Source organism: Lepidochelys olivacea (assembly GCF_965140295.1).
Source record: "Lepidochelys olivacea isolate rLepOli2 genome assembly, chromosome: 5".
In the NCBI taxonomy this organism is placed as follows: domain Eukaryota; kingdom Metazoa; phylum Chordata; order Testudines; family Cheloniidae; genus Lepidochelys; species Lepidochelys olivacea.
This window is the reverse complement of record NC_140415.1, coordinates 71553077-71570957: the sequence shown is the minus strand read 5'-3', so window position 1 is coordinate 71570957 and position 17881 is coordinate 71553077. Positions and strand designations below refer to the sequence as shown.

Genomic DNA, 17881 nt, shown 5'->3' with positions numbered 1-17881 from the left:
GAGTGCTGTCCAGAGCGGTCAGAATGGAGCACTCTGGGATAGCTCCCGGAGGCCAATACCATCGAATTGTGTCCACAGTACCCCAAATTCGAGCCGGGAACGTCGATTTAAGCGCTAATCCACTTGTCAGGGGTGGAGTAAGGAAATCGATTTTAAGAGCCCTTTAAGTCGAAATAAAGGGCTTCACTGTGTGGACGGGTGCAGGTTTAAATCGATTTAACGCTGCTAAATTCGACCTAAAGTCCTAGTGTAGACCCGGGGTTAATTGCAGTGGGTGCCTCAAAGCAGCTGAAACTGAACATTGCTCTGCCTATCTCACCTGCAGGACCTGATCCGGCAGGTGTGCTCTGAACATACCTAACTCCACAAAAGGACCATTGCATATTTAATTATTGATACATGGGGACAGCTTAAACAGTAGACACCGAGACTCCTTCACCCCAAATGTCCCATAGGCCAGTGATTAGGTCACTCACCTGAGAGATGGGAAACTCCTATTCAAATTCCTTCTTCTCATCTGGCAGAGAGGGGAGCTGAACCTGGGTCTCTGACCTCCTGTGTGAGTATCCTCATCACTGGGCTAAAAGTTATAAGGGGATCCCGCTTCCTACTGCTCCTCCCATTGGCTTTTTTTGTGTGCATTTAGGCATTCACCAGCACCATTCTTCCAATAAATGGGTGAGGTGCCTGCCTCCAGGACAGGATTCAGAGCTGTGGATCCCAAGTGAAAATAGATGCCTCTCTCCAGCCTGCACTTAGGCTTCTAACTTCCTGAGAGGGGTGGGGTTTAGGACACCACCACCACCCTCCTCTTCATCTGCTATGGGCTAGCTTAGGCAGTTCCCTAATAGGGTGCTGGCTTTTGTGGGTCCAGGTCATAGGTGATTATTATTCCCCATGCTTTGTATCGGGAGCCTCGGTACCTAACTCAGGGTTTATGGATATCACTGTGGGGTAAGGTGCCTAAATGTTAGGTACTGCAACATGCAGCAGTGCAATACCTAAGACCCTTGTGGATTTGGGCCCTGTTGCTAGGAGAGGGCTAGCAATTGCTACTGCAGGAGGATACAAGGTAGCAGGATACAGGAAGAGGTGTGTAAGAGTTACACCAAGACTCTCTCATTATACCCCTTACTTATTATACCTTTTAGGAGTTAGGTTAGGAACTGTTTTCCTCAGTTCACGTAACTGGTAAAAGCAATTGTATCTAGGGTATTTGCATCCTCTATTTTATCTGCTTTAGCAAAGCAATCCTCTGTTACTCAGTGTGTGAGTATCAGAACCCACTGAAGTCTACAGCCTGTAGAACTTAGTGCTTGGAGTACCTGCAGTGTTTGCCTCCAAGCTCATGGTACACAGAGTATACTCTCAGACCCCTGAAGGGAAACGGCATACCACAACTCTGCAGCGGGGGTCAGGTGCCATATATGAGACCAAGGCTAAAAATGTAAACTGATAATGACTTGTTCATCCAAGGCACTGCTAGCTCTCAAAATATACTACAGAATATCACACAACACACTCACATCACTCCTCAAAAAGGGCTTTGCCTTGAAGGTTATCAAAATCAGCTTCAGTTGGACTGAAGAAGTGGGAAGAAGAGCAGAGACAAATTCCAGATTTGAGGATCCCCTTTAAGAAAATCACCTGCTACCAGTCCCCTCTTTAAGCTTGAGTCATGTTGTCAACCGCAACTGCAGCAGTATGACTCGCTCTCTTTGTGAATCACCATTTAATAAGCAGGGGGCTGCACTCTGCACTAACTTAAGTTTCCAGGTGCTTTAAGGCCACACAGAGAATTCCATTAGTGTAATCGTGAGTTGACAAAGGCAGAGATACTAGCCAGTTCTGCATCAAAAAGAAAACAAGTCATGCTTTCTTTACCCAGTGCATCTAAAATAGCAGGTTAGGCCACAGCTGAGCCTCCAAGAGTAGAAGGGAATCCAACAAGATTCCTTAACCCCAAAACTGAATAGTAAGCAGAAGACATATTCTTTTATCAGGACAATTGATAATCCTCCATTATACCACACCGTATCAGATTTCAACCAAGGAATATTAACACTTCAAGTTTGGTGTCGGTAAAATTACCTCAAAAGTGTTAACGGAGCAAGCTAAATTAATATAACAGAATACTATGGTACTAATTTTTTTAAAAAACGTGTAACACACTTTTTCTGGCTAAAAAATACACTGGCATTGCAATCTGCCTGTTGATCAATTTGCTTAAAAGTTCTGGGTGCCTGTCACCAGGAAACTGACAGATGTTGGTAGGTTGACTGGCTGATACAGACCTAGTCAGATCCTATTTGTGCAGATTTTTCTCTAAAGTTATGGAATACCTTTCTTAATTTTCTTGAGATAGCAAGGCCTTTAAAGGTCCCAGAGGTGAGAGCCACACTAGCCATATTGCTATCAAAGCCCTGGACCAGCTCACTCTGATCTGCAAGTTTGCGAAAGGGACAATGTATCTGTGATCAAGCTCTATTTCATGCATTTGATTGCTTGAGGTGAAAGAAGTCCACTTGTGTATGTGACAAGTTGATAAATATCAAGCCCCCTAGCAGCAGGCTGGGGGACACAGGTGCAAGAGGGTACAGAAACCACACCGCATGCCCAGCCACCCATTCATACACTTCAGCCCCACCCCACCCCATCATTCCACTCCCACTGGCCAATCACTGCACAATGCCCGACACCCGTCCCAGCAGCAGCCAATTAGAAGGCCCACCTGCCACCATCTCGGCCAATAAGGTCGCTCATATGTCAGTCGAAGGTCGGCCGCATGCATCCGAGACTCCGCCCATCTCCCCTCGCCGAAAGGGAGGAAGTGCTGGCAGGCGGGAATCGGTCTCTTTTCTTCCCGCCCCAGGTCCTAATTCCGAGGCTGCATCATCCGCTCAGGCCGGCGACATGAGACGGGCCGGCCCGCCCTGTGATTGGCTGCGCCGGGGAAGCCGGCTGGGCGCTCATTGGCTGCCGGTGTCGGCTGCTCGGCCGGCTGAGGAGGCTCAGCCGCACGGGGCACAGCGCGGCGGCGGGTGCGGTGCCAGGCGGGGAGCGCGGCAGCCCCTTGCCCACGGGGCCCAGGTGAGTAAGGGGCGGCCCCTCCCGCAGCCTGCGCGGGGCCCCGAGAGGGAACGGCGGGGCTCGGGCCGGGGCCCTGCCGGCGGGCACCGGCTCCAACGCAAAGTCCGGAGCCGCCGCCTGCCGCTCGGGAGCCTGGGCAGGGGCCGGGCGATGCTGCGTGGCGGGGCCGCTGGGGAGGGGGAGCGGAAGCGGCAGAGCTCTAGGGGCGGGCCCGGCTGAGGCACTGGACGGGGCTCCGGGCTCAGCGCCCCCCCTCAGGCAGCCGCGGGAGCCCGGCTCCTTGGGCAAAGGTTTCCCAGCTGGGACCCGATAACCCTGCCCAGCCCCGCAGCAGTTAGCGCACATCCGCCCTCCGCTGGTGCCGCTGCTCGGGCGGCCGCGCTTCAGAGGCGCCTGTCCCGGGGCTGAGCGCGGCGTGTAGCCGTTACCTCTCCCTCAGCGGCAGCCGCCGCAGCGTGGGCCCAGCCCTGCTCGCTGGCTTAAACAATACTTCGGCGCCGTGTCCCCTCCCTCCCCCGCTTTAGTGATGCTTAAAGTTGAGTTCATTCATTGGAAATGTTTCTGATTTCCTCTTAATGATGCTGTGGCACATACAGTGAGCGCTATTTAATCTCTTCCTTGGGGTAGTAAAACGTTGATCTTTTTACATGTTCTCTGGATGTCATTCACTGCATATTAGTGAACCAAGATGGGTGAGTTATCTTTTATTGGTTTCAGAGTAGCAGCCACGCTAGGCTGTATTCGCAAAAAGAAAAGGAGGACTTGTGGCACCTTAGAGACTAACCAATGTAATTGAGTACAAGCTTTCCTGAGCTACAGTTCCCTTCATCAGTTGCATCCCATGAAGTGAGCTGTAGCTCAGGAAAGCTTATGCTTAAATAAATTGGTGAGTCTCTAAGGTGCATCTTTTATTGGATCAACTTCTGGTCGTGAGAGGAGACATACATATGTCAGTGGCCTGGTATTTGTCAATAGTAATTGCTTATAAGTAATAACAGAATATCTTAATATGCCATCTTTGGAACTAAACTCCCTATCTTTGATTTAAGTAGTCTACATCTATTGGTCTATAAGGTGTGTTGCAAAACCCATTTATTTTTGTGGTCTTTTAGAAATGGGAAGTATGGTGAGATTTTTTTTTTTTTTCCCAAGGGTGGTGGTGGAGGATGCAGGTATGATGCAGTATTTATTTCCCCTCTGGTTAATTTTAGGTAGTTTTATTTTAAAAAAGCTTACAAAATTGCAGTGATAAAAGTTCTCTTGACTACAGGCCGCTGCTCTGGCTGCATTGAGAGCTATGTAAATTAGACAGTTAATTTAGGGGGGAGTGTAGGTATTAAGATTGTGAAGTGTGGAGCAGTAGGAGCCCTGTGAGATTTCTGGCTTACTCAGCTAAAATTCCTCTAGGGTAAATTTACTGAATGGGCAGGTCTGCCACCATTTGTAAGGTTAGTTGGAGTGTTTGGGTCTCCTGAAGAAATTAGTGCTACCACTGGCACTAATTTGGGAGCTGAACCTCTGGTTTCCATCTTGTTTATAACTGACTCCCTGCTCAAGAGTTTGAGGAATGGAGGGAACACTCTTCCTCCCTTGCTATTTTCACCTTCCTACTCGAGACAAACCAGTTTAACCCTAGGAGTTGTAGTTTAATAACAACCTAATATGAATCCATTTTTCCACAAATTAAAAACTAAAAATAAATCAATTAGAAAAATATTCCACTGCAGGATATTGAACCCAAACAAAGCATTGTGCTAGTGCATGAAAAGTAGAAAGAGAAGCTAGCCAGATAGCAAAGAGAAATTAAACTGATCTCTCTGGTTTCATAGCCCAAGCTAATAGTTCATTTGCAATGGCAGGGTCAGGTCCTACCATTAGCTTTCCCATTGATTTAAATGGGATTACACAAAGCATTAGGGCTCCATGTTTAAGATAGTAAATGGCTAACCACACTTAATTTTAAAAACTTTTAAAATTAATCTAAAATGCTACTAATAACTTGAGGACTTAAGGGTTTTTTTTTTCATTTTACAGCAATCCTTTATGTAAGAAGAATAGAGTGGATCTTCTCTGAATGGCTGTAGTTTTGTATAAAGTAGTTGTATTTTACTTAGGAATGGGATCTTTTTTTAAATAAAGATTAATTGTCAAATATTTAATTTCAAATGCAAGAGTTGGCTAATAAAATTAGTTATGGGCTACATCCACAGAAGGATTTAGGTGTCTTATTGTCACTTTAGGTGCTTAGGTCCAAAATGTCCATCCTCAAAACCCTTGCTCAGCTGCCATCTAACCCTAAAGGCCTTATATGCTTAAGTTTCTCCTGGTAAAATCCTACATTTCTGCTGGTGGGTATGCACAAAGCTGCCTCAGCATCTAGCTTATCCCTAAGCCTCAGTGGGATCCTTGAACTACACGTTCCCCTGCTTGTCTTGTCTGTGGGACCCAATCTGGTAGGCATTCTTGGAGAATACCTAATTGCAATAAAACACTGGCAATAGTGTTCTCTTTATACCCAATAGTTAGAGCACTCACCCAGGAGGTAGGAGATTCAGGTTCAAATCTCCACTCTGCCTGAATCAGAGCAGGGACTTGAACTCAGGTCTCCTACCTCCTAGGTGAGGGCTGTTACCCATCTCCAGGGAAGGGTTCGCAACTGATTCCTGATGCTTCTGAGTTAGGCATTTAAATCCCTTGCCTGAACACTTCCTACTGGCTAGTTTAGGCAGCTCCCTGCTCAGCATACTGGCTTCTGTGAATTCCCATTTTTAGGGCCTAGTTCTCCCTCATATGTTGTATAGGGAGCCTGGGCACCTAACTTGGGCTGTGGATTCCACTGGGTGGCAAGTTGCCTAAAGTTAGGTGCTACAATGCTAAGCTCAAATCCCCTTTGTGGATTTGTCCATTTGCTTTTAAATATAGCCTTCACCAATTTACTAAAAGACTCCTAGTTTATAGGCCTGGCTTCCCAGGTCTGTTTAGTATCTATAAAATAGTAGTTGTCTTAATTGTCAGTCTTGAAATTCCACAGGATCTGCTTTTTCCATTAGGTATTATTGTGTAGGGCTTTTTTTCACTAGATCATGTATATTGTGGGTGATCACCATTAACTTACATTTACAGCAGTTCCTGAGCCATACTTAAGCATGTGTGTGGTGCAGGTGTATAATATACATGTATGTATGAGAGTGGCTAAAGTAATGACATACTTTGGCCTTCAGTGATTTGATATGTTCAAGATACCATTAATTTGCAAATGTCCTTCCAATTTAGAGCCTGTTCCCGCTGAAGTCAATGACAAAACTCCCATTGACTTCAGGGGAAAAGGATTCAGCTGTTCTTTTACTCTTTGGAAAAGTGTCTTAGGGCATGTGTTTGGACACTAGCTAAATTGGCTTAACTTTACTCAAAGTGTGACTTTAAAATGCAGTGTACGCCTATATGGATGCTCATGCAGAGGTGGTCTTAGTTCACTTTAGCTTAATCCTTTAATTCAGTTTAGTTTTCCTGAGTGTTCCTGCCCTTAAACTGGTGGTTCCAGATGTCAGACAGTGGTTAGCTTAGAAAGAAACTAAGCCTTCTTAATGGCTGATCTTGAACTTAAATTGTAAATTTCTATACAGGTGAAAAAAGAATGGAAATCCTTCCAGACGCAGCTTCTCTGGCAACAAAGCTGAAAAATACTCTAATCCAGTATCACAGCATTGAAGATGGTGAATGGCGAATTGCTAAGAAAATGGTAAATGATCCAGTTACTACAACTTATGTAATTGTACTACTGTTTTTATCAGATGATTAGTAAGTCATATTTTCCCCTTCTTCTCACACACCTAAATAATGGTAGTTTGTTATGCATTGCTTTCAGATGGAATTCTCTGTACAGCAAAGGACCCAGGTCAGCTCCACTCTTGCTTGTCTGCTTTGAGTCCTAATATTGACCTTTTGGGGTCCGAGGCTTGAGCAGAAATGTTTTCTTTACTTGTATCCATAGTTGGGAAAGTATTTCACACTAGAAACAGTTCTCCAAGTTTTCCTTTATAAAAGTGTGGACTTCCCTTGGAACGATCTGATTCAAATATTTCTACTTTCTTTCTTTTAAGATTAGGAATGTGTTCTGATTTGTTTAGTGCAAGTTTATCAAATTGGTAGGAACAGGTGTAAGTTAGTATTTTTGCCACTTGCTATGCAGTAGCAGCTTTTTGGGCCTTTGTGGTCTGTTTTCAAGCAGATGTTGGTGACACAGAATCACATTTTCCTAGTGTAATCTGCTAATTTACAAAATGTAAATAATCCTATTTCTTAAAACAGGAGTAGTAACAAACATCGCGTAGACAACTCCCTTTTTGGAGAAACCTCAGAGAAGGGACCTCTGTGCTGATGTCTACGCTGACCGCAGAAGCAGATGTCTTGCACCAGCTCTGTCTCTTTCTTGGGCCTCAAGTCTCATAGCTTCAGTTTCCTCTGACCACTCTAATCTCTAAATTTTACACACGGGGAAACTTAGTGCAAGGCTGTTCACCAAGGCCTGGACAGGTGGGTCTGGGCATCTACTTTCCTTTTGTGAAGTTATTCCACTACCCAAAAGAAGCTCGGAGTTCAACTGCCCAACAAAGCCACATGACTCTGGGTGTGGTTACTGTGTGGCATTTTTACTCTCTCTGGGAGGTTCACCCTGAGTATTTATACACCAGTGATCCCCAGTCTGAAAACAAGTCCCTCCGGATAGCTCCAAGACACCTAAGCATAGTTTTATACTTTTCATTCTTACTGTGTCTTTTAGAGAATGTGGTGTTACTGTGTCAAACTCTAGTGGGGTCCTGCAGTGGTCTGTCCTGGATCTAATACTAGTCAATATTTTTATTAATGACTTGGATAATGGAGTGGAGAGAGTGCTTATAAAATCTGAAGATGACTCCAAGGCAGGAGTGTTTGCAAGCATTTTGGAGGTCAGGATTAGAATTCAAAACAACCCCTGACAAATTGGAGAATTTGTCCTAATTTAATGAGATGAAATTCAATAAAGGAAGGAAGAAAAAAAAACAAATCAAATGCACAACTATAAAATTGGGCATAACTCGGTAGGTAGTAGTACTGCTGAAAGGATCTGGGGGCTGTCGTGGATCACAAATGTGAGTTAACTGTGATGCAGTTGCAAAAAAGGCTAATATTCTGGGATGTATTAACAGGCATATCCTGTGTAAGACCCGGGAGGTAATTGTATTGCTGTACTTGGTACTGAGGAGTCCTCAGCAGGAGTACTGTGTCCAATTCTGGGTGTCTCACTTTAGAAAAGAAGTGGACAAATTGGAGGGAGTTCAAAGAAGAGCAACAGAAGTGATATGTTTAGAAAGCCTCTCTTCTGAGGAAAGGATAAAAAGACTGGGAATGTTTAGTCTTGAGAAAAGACTGGGGGAGGAAGGGAGACCTGATAAGACTTCAAATATATTAAGGGCTGTTACAAAGAGGACTGTGTTCAATTGTTCTCAGTGTCCGCTGAAGGTAGGACGAGTCGTAATGGACTTAATCTGCAACAAGGGAGATTTAGGTTACATATTAGGAAAAACTTTCTAACTAGAAGGGTACTTACGCTCTGGAATAGGGTTCCAATGGAGACTGTGGAATCCCCATCATTGGAGGTTTTTAAGAACAGGGATGGTCTAGGTTTACTTTGTCCTGCAACAGCATGGGAGGCTGGACTTTATGACTTCTCAGGGTCCCTTCCAGCCCTAGATTTCTATGATTTTAGAAAGAGATTAGCTCAGAATGGAGTTCGCTAAAGTCTTTCTAAAATATGTAGGTCATTTCAAGTTTCCTTGGAAGCAGAAGATGCAGTGTAATATAGGAGTGGTGATAATTCAGGGAGAACCCACTGTTACAGAATAAGTGACTCACTTTTTAAAAAACATCTAAAGAGATGTATGTCTCCATGTACCCAATACTAATTTGAAATATGTTCTTTACAGTGTGTCCATCCACCTGAGGCTTTTTGTTGTGGTTACGTCCAACCCCAGTTCTGCCCGGCAGTTGACTTGGGTGCATCTGAAGACGGAGACCTAGAACACAGACATGCATAACATGATTTTACCTAGTCCACACAGATCAGGAAAAGTTTTTAAACCTGTTAGGCATAACTGATTTTAAGTTCAGCCAACTTGAATCTTTGGATGGTGTAGACCTGCCCTTAGACACAAATATCCTGTAGTTTTAAGGGTATATCTTCACAGCATAGTTAGCTCAAGGTATAACTGAACTGTTACCCCAACCCAAATCCCTTCCACACATACAAATCTGTAACTTAAGTCATGTGGGGCTTTAAACTCGAGCTAGTTGGCCATTGTGGGGGAGAGGGATGGAGCTGGAGTGCTACTGAAGCTCGAGCTAGTAATGCAGTGGGGATTCAGCTTAAGTGTCTTCTGCTGAGACACACTCCAATCTTTTTCCTGGGTTAGGAAACAAACTTCGCATTTATGTAACTGTAAACCATTTGTGTGATATTGCTGCATTGACTAGTCTTACATATGGTTTCTTGCTAAATGTTGTCTCTAAGGTGCCACAAGTACTCCTTTTCTTTATATGGTAGTACATTGTTACTTTTTCCTGGTGTCATTGCTAACAAGTTTCACACAAAGTATTCAATGCAATAATTTCATGGCTAAACCTGATTGTGTTTTAATAATAATGTAGGGGGATACAGACTTGTGCTGAACCTATTTTTAGGCCCTGATCCAGCAAAGCACTGAACTTTAGGATAGCGCTATTTCTGACAGATTTCCAACACTTGATACTGAGAAACAGCTCATTTGAAAGAGTGCATTTGCATGTTGTTGGTAAAAAAAAAAAAATTGATATGTTTTCATGCCTAAAAACATGTAGAATTTCCCAGATCTAAAATTGATGCACACTTTAGAAGTGGACATAATAAATATGGTATTCTTCCACTTTGTTTTCCAGAAAGATGCAACTGTGTGGCGGAAGCCATCAGAAGAATTCAGTGGATACCTGTAAGTTTACCTTCATACTAGATAAGTAAGTTTGTGGGACTAAGACTTAATAGAAGCTGGAAAAGGGGGCTGTGGAAAAACCTATTAGAGCATCCAGTCCATCACCTTGTCAGTATAGAATTAGTCCCTATAATACTTATCTTAGAGTTTGACATTTTAATGCCTGCATCTTGTATATTGTCTATAACAAGACATGCAACTGTCAATGAAGACTCGGAAATTCTTGCTCCTTGGATATAAATGGTAAAACTCCCATTGACATCAAATGGGGCAAGATTTAATCCTTAGTGCTCTGACTTGCAGATGACTTTTCTAAGAACTCTAAGTCCAGACTTGCTGGCACTTGCATTTGACAGCTCACCTTGCATAATCCTGGTAATCTCATTTACCATGTAACCCACAATGGGTTAAGAAGCCGTCCTATGGTTGGGAAGAGTTGTGTATGTGGGTTTCTTGGCAGGGATGGGATCAGGTAACTTGGTGAAAGCTTCCAGGAACCTACTAAAACAGTTTCAGATGACTTTTGAATGTGTGGTGTAAACTAAGATCTATTTGGTATTGGCTACCAAAGCATATTGTGATTGCTCATTCTCAGTGAAAATTACCATTTATTTATGCTTTATGGAGATTTGACTCCTCCTCATCCCTTTTGTTTTTCCTTTCTGTGTTTCTTCTTTGCCTTCCCCTTCACTACCATCCCCTTTACTTTTCCTTGTCCCTCCTCTTTTCCCTAGCTGACTCTCCTGCTCCTCATTGGAGAGGAACAGCAAATTGACAAGCTGTTTCAGAGATAGAGGATGTCTGTTTTGCTCTACCTCTCCATTTACCCATGCAGTGAGAAATACAGTAGTGATGTATTGCAGAAAATGGCCTCACTGTAGGTGTCAAAAAGAGACCGCATGAATGGGAGTACATCAGCTTATTGGCCTTAAAATAAATTTTAAAAAGCTAAGGAGTCATATCACATGGACTGAGAAAGAGGGTTTGCAATTTGAGAAATACAGAATGTAGCTTAAGAACCTCTCTCTTAAAATACCAGTTACTGCAAGGGAAAGGACTGGATGATTGAATAAGTCTTTTCCTGTACCTGAACTTTTCTGATAGAATTGTTTAGTTTTTAATCTTCAGATAATGTGTGTATAGTAAGTGGAAAGCATAAAGGATTTCATATTTTAAACAGCTACAAAGCTCAAGGAGTTATAGAAGACATTACCAACAGAGTAGTAGATCACATTCGTCCTGGACCTTCTAGACTAGATTGGGACAACTTAATGACTACAATGGACATTGTTGAAAAGTTTGAAGAGGTAAAAATTTGTCTTCTAGACTTCTAAATAGAACATGTATTTGTGTGGATGTAAATATGTATTCTACAGTACATCACAGCAAGTGCATCATCTTATGGTGATATAGCCTGAGAAGTTAATCCATGCACATGTCTATACATTTTTATCTTATGGCGTCATCTCGCATATATGCTCCTGTATGTAATCGTCTTTTTAGTAGCTTGTTGAATTGGGACAGAATTCCACCATTGCTGAAATTAAGGATCAAAGGATAAGATTTAGTAGGTTATGCTCTATCTTCCAGTAAAAATCCATGTTCTGAGGGAATTAAAATGTCTTTTTTACTTTAAAAGATATAAAACTCTAAAGACTGCATTCATTCTGTGGGATGTAGCTTATTTATTTTTTTTTAACATTGCAAAATGATGCATAGTTTTGACAAAACTACCGAGTCACCTGTTCCCTGTAGGCTGGCTCCAGTATGCCATCAGGATTTGGTGCTTGGAACCTGAATAGTGACTGTGGTGGGTCAGGACTTACCAAAAAGATAGGTGTGAAGTTCATCACGTGCTGACTGTTAGTCTTGTCCTGATCACTGGGGACATTCAGTACAGCACTTCAAAGCCTTTGGTTTATACATGGATCACTTTTTACATTCAATTTTCCTGGCTTTAAGTTAGATCCTTACAGTGAACTATTTTACTTAATGTTTAATACATAGAACATTAGTATCCTCTTTAGAATTTTTTTTTGAAGATTACTGCATTCTACTTTATTACTAGCGTGGTGAATCAAAACCACTTTGCAGAGCAGCCTAGTAGTTAGTGAAAGACTCCTGGGTTTTATTCACAAAACTTTTGCGTGTCCAATTTTAGACATCTAGAGCTTAACTTAGGCCAAGGACACTCAGCTTCTGTTGTCTTTACTTGCAGTTGCTCAACACCTCTAAATTTTAGGCACTTAAGGCCTAATGTTGGACACTTTTGAAGATTACCCTTTAATCTGCACTTTACGGTAGCCATCTGTAAAATGGGTAGCTTAGAAGGGAGGGTGGGATATAAGTAAAAGCTTATTTTTTGTTGAAAATGCTAGCTTCTTATGAACATTAAAAAGTTGACTTTGTTGATACATGGTTCATTGTTTTGCTATCCTCCTGAAGAATTGCTGTGTAATGCGCTACACCACTGCTGGCCAGCTGTGGAACATCATTTCCCCAAGAGAGTTTGTTGACTTCTCTTACACTACTCAGTATGAAGAGGGGCTTCTAACATGTGGTAAGATGTCATTGGCCACTACCTTTTTCTTATTTTGAAACTGATTACCATATAGTTAAGTGCGTATGCTGTTCTGAGCTCCTTTAAAACTGGAACTTTTAAAGGCTTTACAAGATATACTAGAGTGCTCCTGTATAGCACTTTACATATTCAAAGCCACACACAAACATTAGCCAAGCCACACAACATTCCTGCATGTTAAGCAAGTATCACCATATTATGCATGTGAAAATTGACAGAGAAACTGTGATATGCCCAAAGCTACATAGTAAATCAGATGGAGTGGAAATAGAACTTGCTTATAAATGGGAGTCCACTCTGGTGTAAAGTTATTGCTTGTCCAGTGAGAGATGGTTTGAATGAAGAATGGGCAGCCTCTGTGCATTAAAACTAGAATCCAAATCTTGGCTATTGATCCAAGCGTCTCTGAAGTGTGCCTGTCACTACTTGTAATATCCATAAGAAGAGACTCTTACCTTGTATTTGCTCTTGCAGACCCTTTATTTCTTTCACACCTCTTCTACTTCCCCTCCCTCGTGCAAACAAAATCTTTATTTTGGGTCTGTTGGCTAACTATATAGTGGAGAACATTTATGCAAAGGGCTGTATTTTCTGCTGTAGGATGTCAATGAGAGATGTGCCCATGGATCCAAGAACAGAACTAGACCTGCAACTGTGTACATATGACAAGAAACATGGCTTCCTGATCCAATCTTATTGACTTTTTTGTAACTTTCTTTTAAATTAGGTATAAGTCTAGACTATGGAGAGGTGAGACCTAATTTTGTCCGTGGATTTAATCACCCCTGTGGCTGGTTCTGTGTCCCTCTTAAGGATCGTCCTGACCAAAGTCTTTTGACAGGCTTCATCCAGACTGAACTGCGAGGGATGCTTCCTCAGTCCGCAGTAGATACTGCCATGGCTAGTACCCTGGCAAACTTTTACTCTGACCTCAGAAAGACACTGAAAACAATCAGCTATTGACCTAGATTTCCATACATGTCTTGCAACCATCTGTTCCTCCTTCCTGTATTGTATCAAAGCTTTGATTAGGTTAGCAGGTGCTGCCTAGGGGGTATGCATACATCCCTGGCTCAACATGTGGGTTTGTGCTCCCTGCTGAGCTCTGAAAATGTACAATGTAAAGACTGAACATACAAAGTCATCTGCTTCCAAGGAAGATAGCTCAGAATTGGGGCTCAACTCTGGTAAATACTGAGTGACCTAAACTCTCACTGAAACAGGGGGAGTGGATGGGTACTCATCATTTTGCAAGTTCAGACCACCTGTGCTGCCAACATCTCATTGAAAATAGAATTTTACAGTGTATGCTTTTTTATTTTTAAGGTGCTCCTTTGAAAGATTAAGAAAGATATAATCTGTATGTGGAAGTTTCTACTTTTTATACATTTTAGTTAAATCCAAAATGACATTTTAAACGGTCTTTATTAAGGCTCAGAGTGGAATTCCCCAAAGGAATATTAAATTAGGTATCACTTAAAAATTGAGCTCTTATTTGAGATCTAAAGAGTCACATTAGCAAATTCCTATGTTGTTGGCATTTCCTAAATATTAGTCTTATCTATGACTAAAAGACTTCTTAAATACAGTAGTTATGTCAAGATTCTAAATATTTAGTAGGAATGCATTTATAGCTGCTCAGAGCCTATTGATGTCACAGGGGTCTTTCCATGGTTTTCATTCATCATGGATCAGGCCAATGTTAATCAAAGCACAAAACGCCAAGACATCCATCCATTATTCCTTTGTGCAATCTAGCTTTTAAAAGCAGAAATGTATTTATGTATCTAAACCTGCATCTACTGTAGACTGGGTTTTTTGGTTACTATTGGAAACCCTAACCCATTTTTCCCCACAGTTCAATTAAAACAAAAATCACTCAGTAACATTTCTAATTCTCTCCTCCACCCTTTATATTTTTCTTTTGGATTATATCCTCAAATTTGTTGAGGTTAAATTCTACATCTGCCTTTATCAGCTCCTTCCATATCCAATGTGGCAGTTTATAGCTTTTCCCCCATGTTAAATGACCGGACATTCTCTGAATTGAAAATTGGAGTAACTAACCACACTAAAATGCTCTGCAAACATAAATATTTTGGGGTTTTTTTTTAAATGTAAATCTCAAGAACTTGGGTAACCAACAAGCAGAAACCCGAACTCCAGTCTCAGCCTAGTCCTCATATGGCTTTGAATAAGTTTTTAGACAGAGGAGGTAGATGCCTTAGGCTCTTCTGACAATTCCATTGGATACCTAGCTACATCTTTAGGTGCCTAAATATCTTAGTTTGACCCTGAGCATTTTCTATGCATCTTTTGCTTTAGGGAAAACTACGTAGTTACCCATGCAACACTACAAATGCTTAAAGGGTATGTAGTTTGTTTGATTAGGGTTTACTTTAGTTGTGTGGTAGATGCAGTGAATATATTTTAATTTTTTTATAATTTTCAGTGACAAGTATAGCAAGTAGCATACCATAAGTGATCGAGAACTACAGGAAGCTTAATTATGATACATACAGCAAGCTTAAAGGGATGTGCAGATAATAGTAGGCCTAATATTTAGATTTGATTGAAACCAAAGTTCAGAAACCTATGATCAACAAAGTTAATCAAAAACAAATGTTAATAGAAACTCAATTTTCCTCTGCAGCATTTACAACCCATTCAGAACACTGAGCTTTGTCTAAACAAATAAGTTATTTGGGGAAAAAAGGATTAAATAGTGAAGACAGATTTTAAAAAATCCTCACTTTGAGGTGTTTAGTGGAGATAAAAAAAAAAGCCACACACATAATTGGAACCAAGTTAAGTCATCTTCTGTGCCTATCCAGTCAGAGGAGGCAGATAGTGTCAGATCCTCATTGGGTTTGTGTGCATGTGTTCAGCCTGTGATTCCCCACTTGTATACTCTTCTCCTCTAGATCCCAGAGTTAGGCCCTTCTTTTGGCTGGGGAACTATAATTTGTGATAGGACTAGCTTGACCAAGAGAAAGTGGAGCTGGCAGGGGCCATCCCCTTCCCAAACTTGCAGGGATTCCTAGCCTTCATTAATACCATGAGTCAGTATTAACTCAGGCATTCTTCCTTTCTGGGACCTGGACCCTCCCTTCCTAGAGGGAGGTGATCCAAGGGCAGAGGCCAGTGTGGAAGACCCTAGCAGCACAGCTCCATTGGAACAGCATGGTTAAGGATTTAGAGGAAGTTCTGTGAGAGAGCTCACAGATTCTTCCTAAATATAGGAAAATCTGGGTAATTATATTTAACCTCCATGTCCTTTTCAGAGCTGATGCATCTAGGTCATTCAAAATATTTAATATAAAAATTTTCAGTTTTCGGTCTTTGCCATTCCTTACCTCTCCCTGAAGAGTGCACTCTAAACATCTCATTTATGAAGGCACTTCACTGGTGCAGAACAATTCAAAAGGAGCACCAGAAACCCTTTTGTAGGAAGGTGTTATTTATGACACTAGGCACTTTACAGACAAGACTACAAGGTTCCTGATCTAACTCCCTTTGTAGTCACGGGATGTCTTTGTAGAAACTTCAGGGGAATTGTTCTGGGCACTCAAGGAAGATATGCTTACTCGTGATCACCAGCCTATTTTGTTAATGTAATTTTTTTCAAATGGAAGGAAAAATTGATAGTATTTTAGGAGTAATGTTTAATTACCATATTCTCTTTACTTTCCATTCTACTTCCATTTCTCTATAGAAGTTGCCTTACCCTAGTGAGAACTTTTCCCAGTGACACTACTGGGGATCTAAAAAGCTCAGTTCATATCTCCTGTTGAGGTCCATAGGAATTATGTGCTTACCACAGAAACTAGACTACAAAGCATGTGCACTTTATTGCTAGAGGTTTTCACAGTCATTTCTGGAATTATATAACATCTGTTAGCCCTGGTTTTGTTGTGCAGTGCACAGACCATGATTTCATGGAGTGATTATAGATTAAGATGCTGAACTGCAGCTCTCTCCACTCTCTCTTTCTAAATAAAGAATCTGCCCACGCTCCAAAGTCAGTATGAATGTATAGTCTGTCCTTATTACATTCTTGGCACAAAGACCAGCAATTACCAGCACCCACTTCTGTAGTGATTTGGCTGTAGGTACAGCAGGCTTCTTGTAAAAACTGATTTCGTTGCAGAGTAACGTGGCAAGCTAATGTGGTTAGAATCATTCAGAGGCTGAGAGGGCCTACCAGGCTGCACTTTATCTATGTTTAAGGCACACAAACTAGTTTTGCACTTTTCAGCACCTGCATGCTATTGCTAATATCCAACAAGCCAGGCAATGTTTAAGGTAACAGCAAAGCAAAAACTCTGTAGGAGAGATCAGGGCCAGATATTTATTTTGACATAAGGAAAACATTTGACAAGAACTAAGGAATTATACTATGACTAGAAATTTAGTCCATATATTGGATCGGCTAAATTTGAAAATTGCCTCAGGCCCCCACCTTGCAACTGTATCATCAAATCTGTGCCTGTAATTATCAGTGTTGTAATTTTGTGAATACAATTCAGACTAATTTGAGTTAGCAGGAGTTCAGGTTGCTCAGCACCATCCACTACTGGGCTCTCCGCTGGTCATCCTGCACAGTTTGACAAAGGACATTTAGAGCCTGCTCCAGAATAGCACTTTCTCAGGGCCTGTGTTCCATTACTTGCAAAGTTAGAGTTCATTTGGCAGTGAACACTTGCAAAGAAAAGTATCACCCTTACAAAAAGAGTTATAAAAATCTTTTACTGCTGTGAACTAGTAGTTCTAAATACATTGCTGGCACAAGTGGGCACAATTCTATTGAAACCAGTTAAGTTGCTTCTATTTTCATTAGGGTTGAATATAGTCCATGAGAGTGTTGGAGTTATCTTTAACGGACAAAAGCTTATAATGTATCATAAGATTGTATTTATATTTTGAATATGTTTTTGTGATGTGAATTAAAATGAACACAGACTCTACTTCTTTTCAGTACTTTTACAGAGCCCTATGCTTACTCCATTAAGAGGCAACAGTTCCATTAATTTCACTGAATTGTCTAATTAAAAGCTGCTAAATGGCTGAAGGCAATTAGATGATGCTCTTCATGGTTTTCTCTTGGAAAAACTAGATGTATGTATTTTGACTCTACCACAGCACAATACACCACAGGTTTTGGCACTCTAGCTTGTTACTGAAAAGAGTGAAGAACTTACCATCAAAA

At 41.6% G+C, this 17881-nt stretch overlaps 1 protein-coding gene across 2 annotated transcripts; it reads left to right on the top strand.

The window, feature by feature from the left end:
• The first annotated feature begins 2864 nt into the window (after positions 1–2864).
• Positions 2865–17627, top strand: STARD4 (StAR related lipid transfer domain containing 4). Of its 2 annotated transcripts, XM_084629396.1 has the most exons (6): positions 2865–3090; positions 6714–6829; positions 10042–10091; positions 11272–11398; positions 12537–12651; positions 13400–17627. In XM_084629396.1, exons 2-6 carry the CDS (start codon positions 6725–6727, stop codon positions 13633–13635), a joined length of 633 nt encoding a protein of 210 aa, XP_084485522.1. In that variant the 5' UTR covers positions 2865–3090; positions 6714–6724; the 3' UTR covers positions 13636–17627. The 2 variants fall into 2 exon arrangements, with proteins under 2 accessions (XP_084485522.1, XP_084485523.1); XM_084629397.1 differs by lacking the exons at positions 2865–3090; positions 6714–6829 and adding an exon at positions 7404–7623.
• Positions 17628–17881: the final 254 nt, after the last annotated feature.

Bases quoted from the DNA above. Each gene is read 5' to 3' on its own strand.
- STARD4 (XM_084629396.1), top strand. From the start codon at position 6,725: ATGGAAATCCTTCCAGACGCAGCTTCTCTGGCAACAAAGCTGAAAAAT. The intron at 6,830-10,041 runs GTAAATGATCCA...TTTGTTTTCCAG, and splicing joins GGCGAATTGCTAAGAAAATG to AAAGATGCAACTGTGTGGCG. The intron at 12,652-13,399 runs GTAAGATGTCAT...CTTTTAAATTAG, and splicing joins AGAGGGGCTTCTAACATGTG to GTATAAGTCTAGACTATGGA.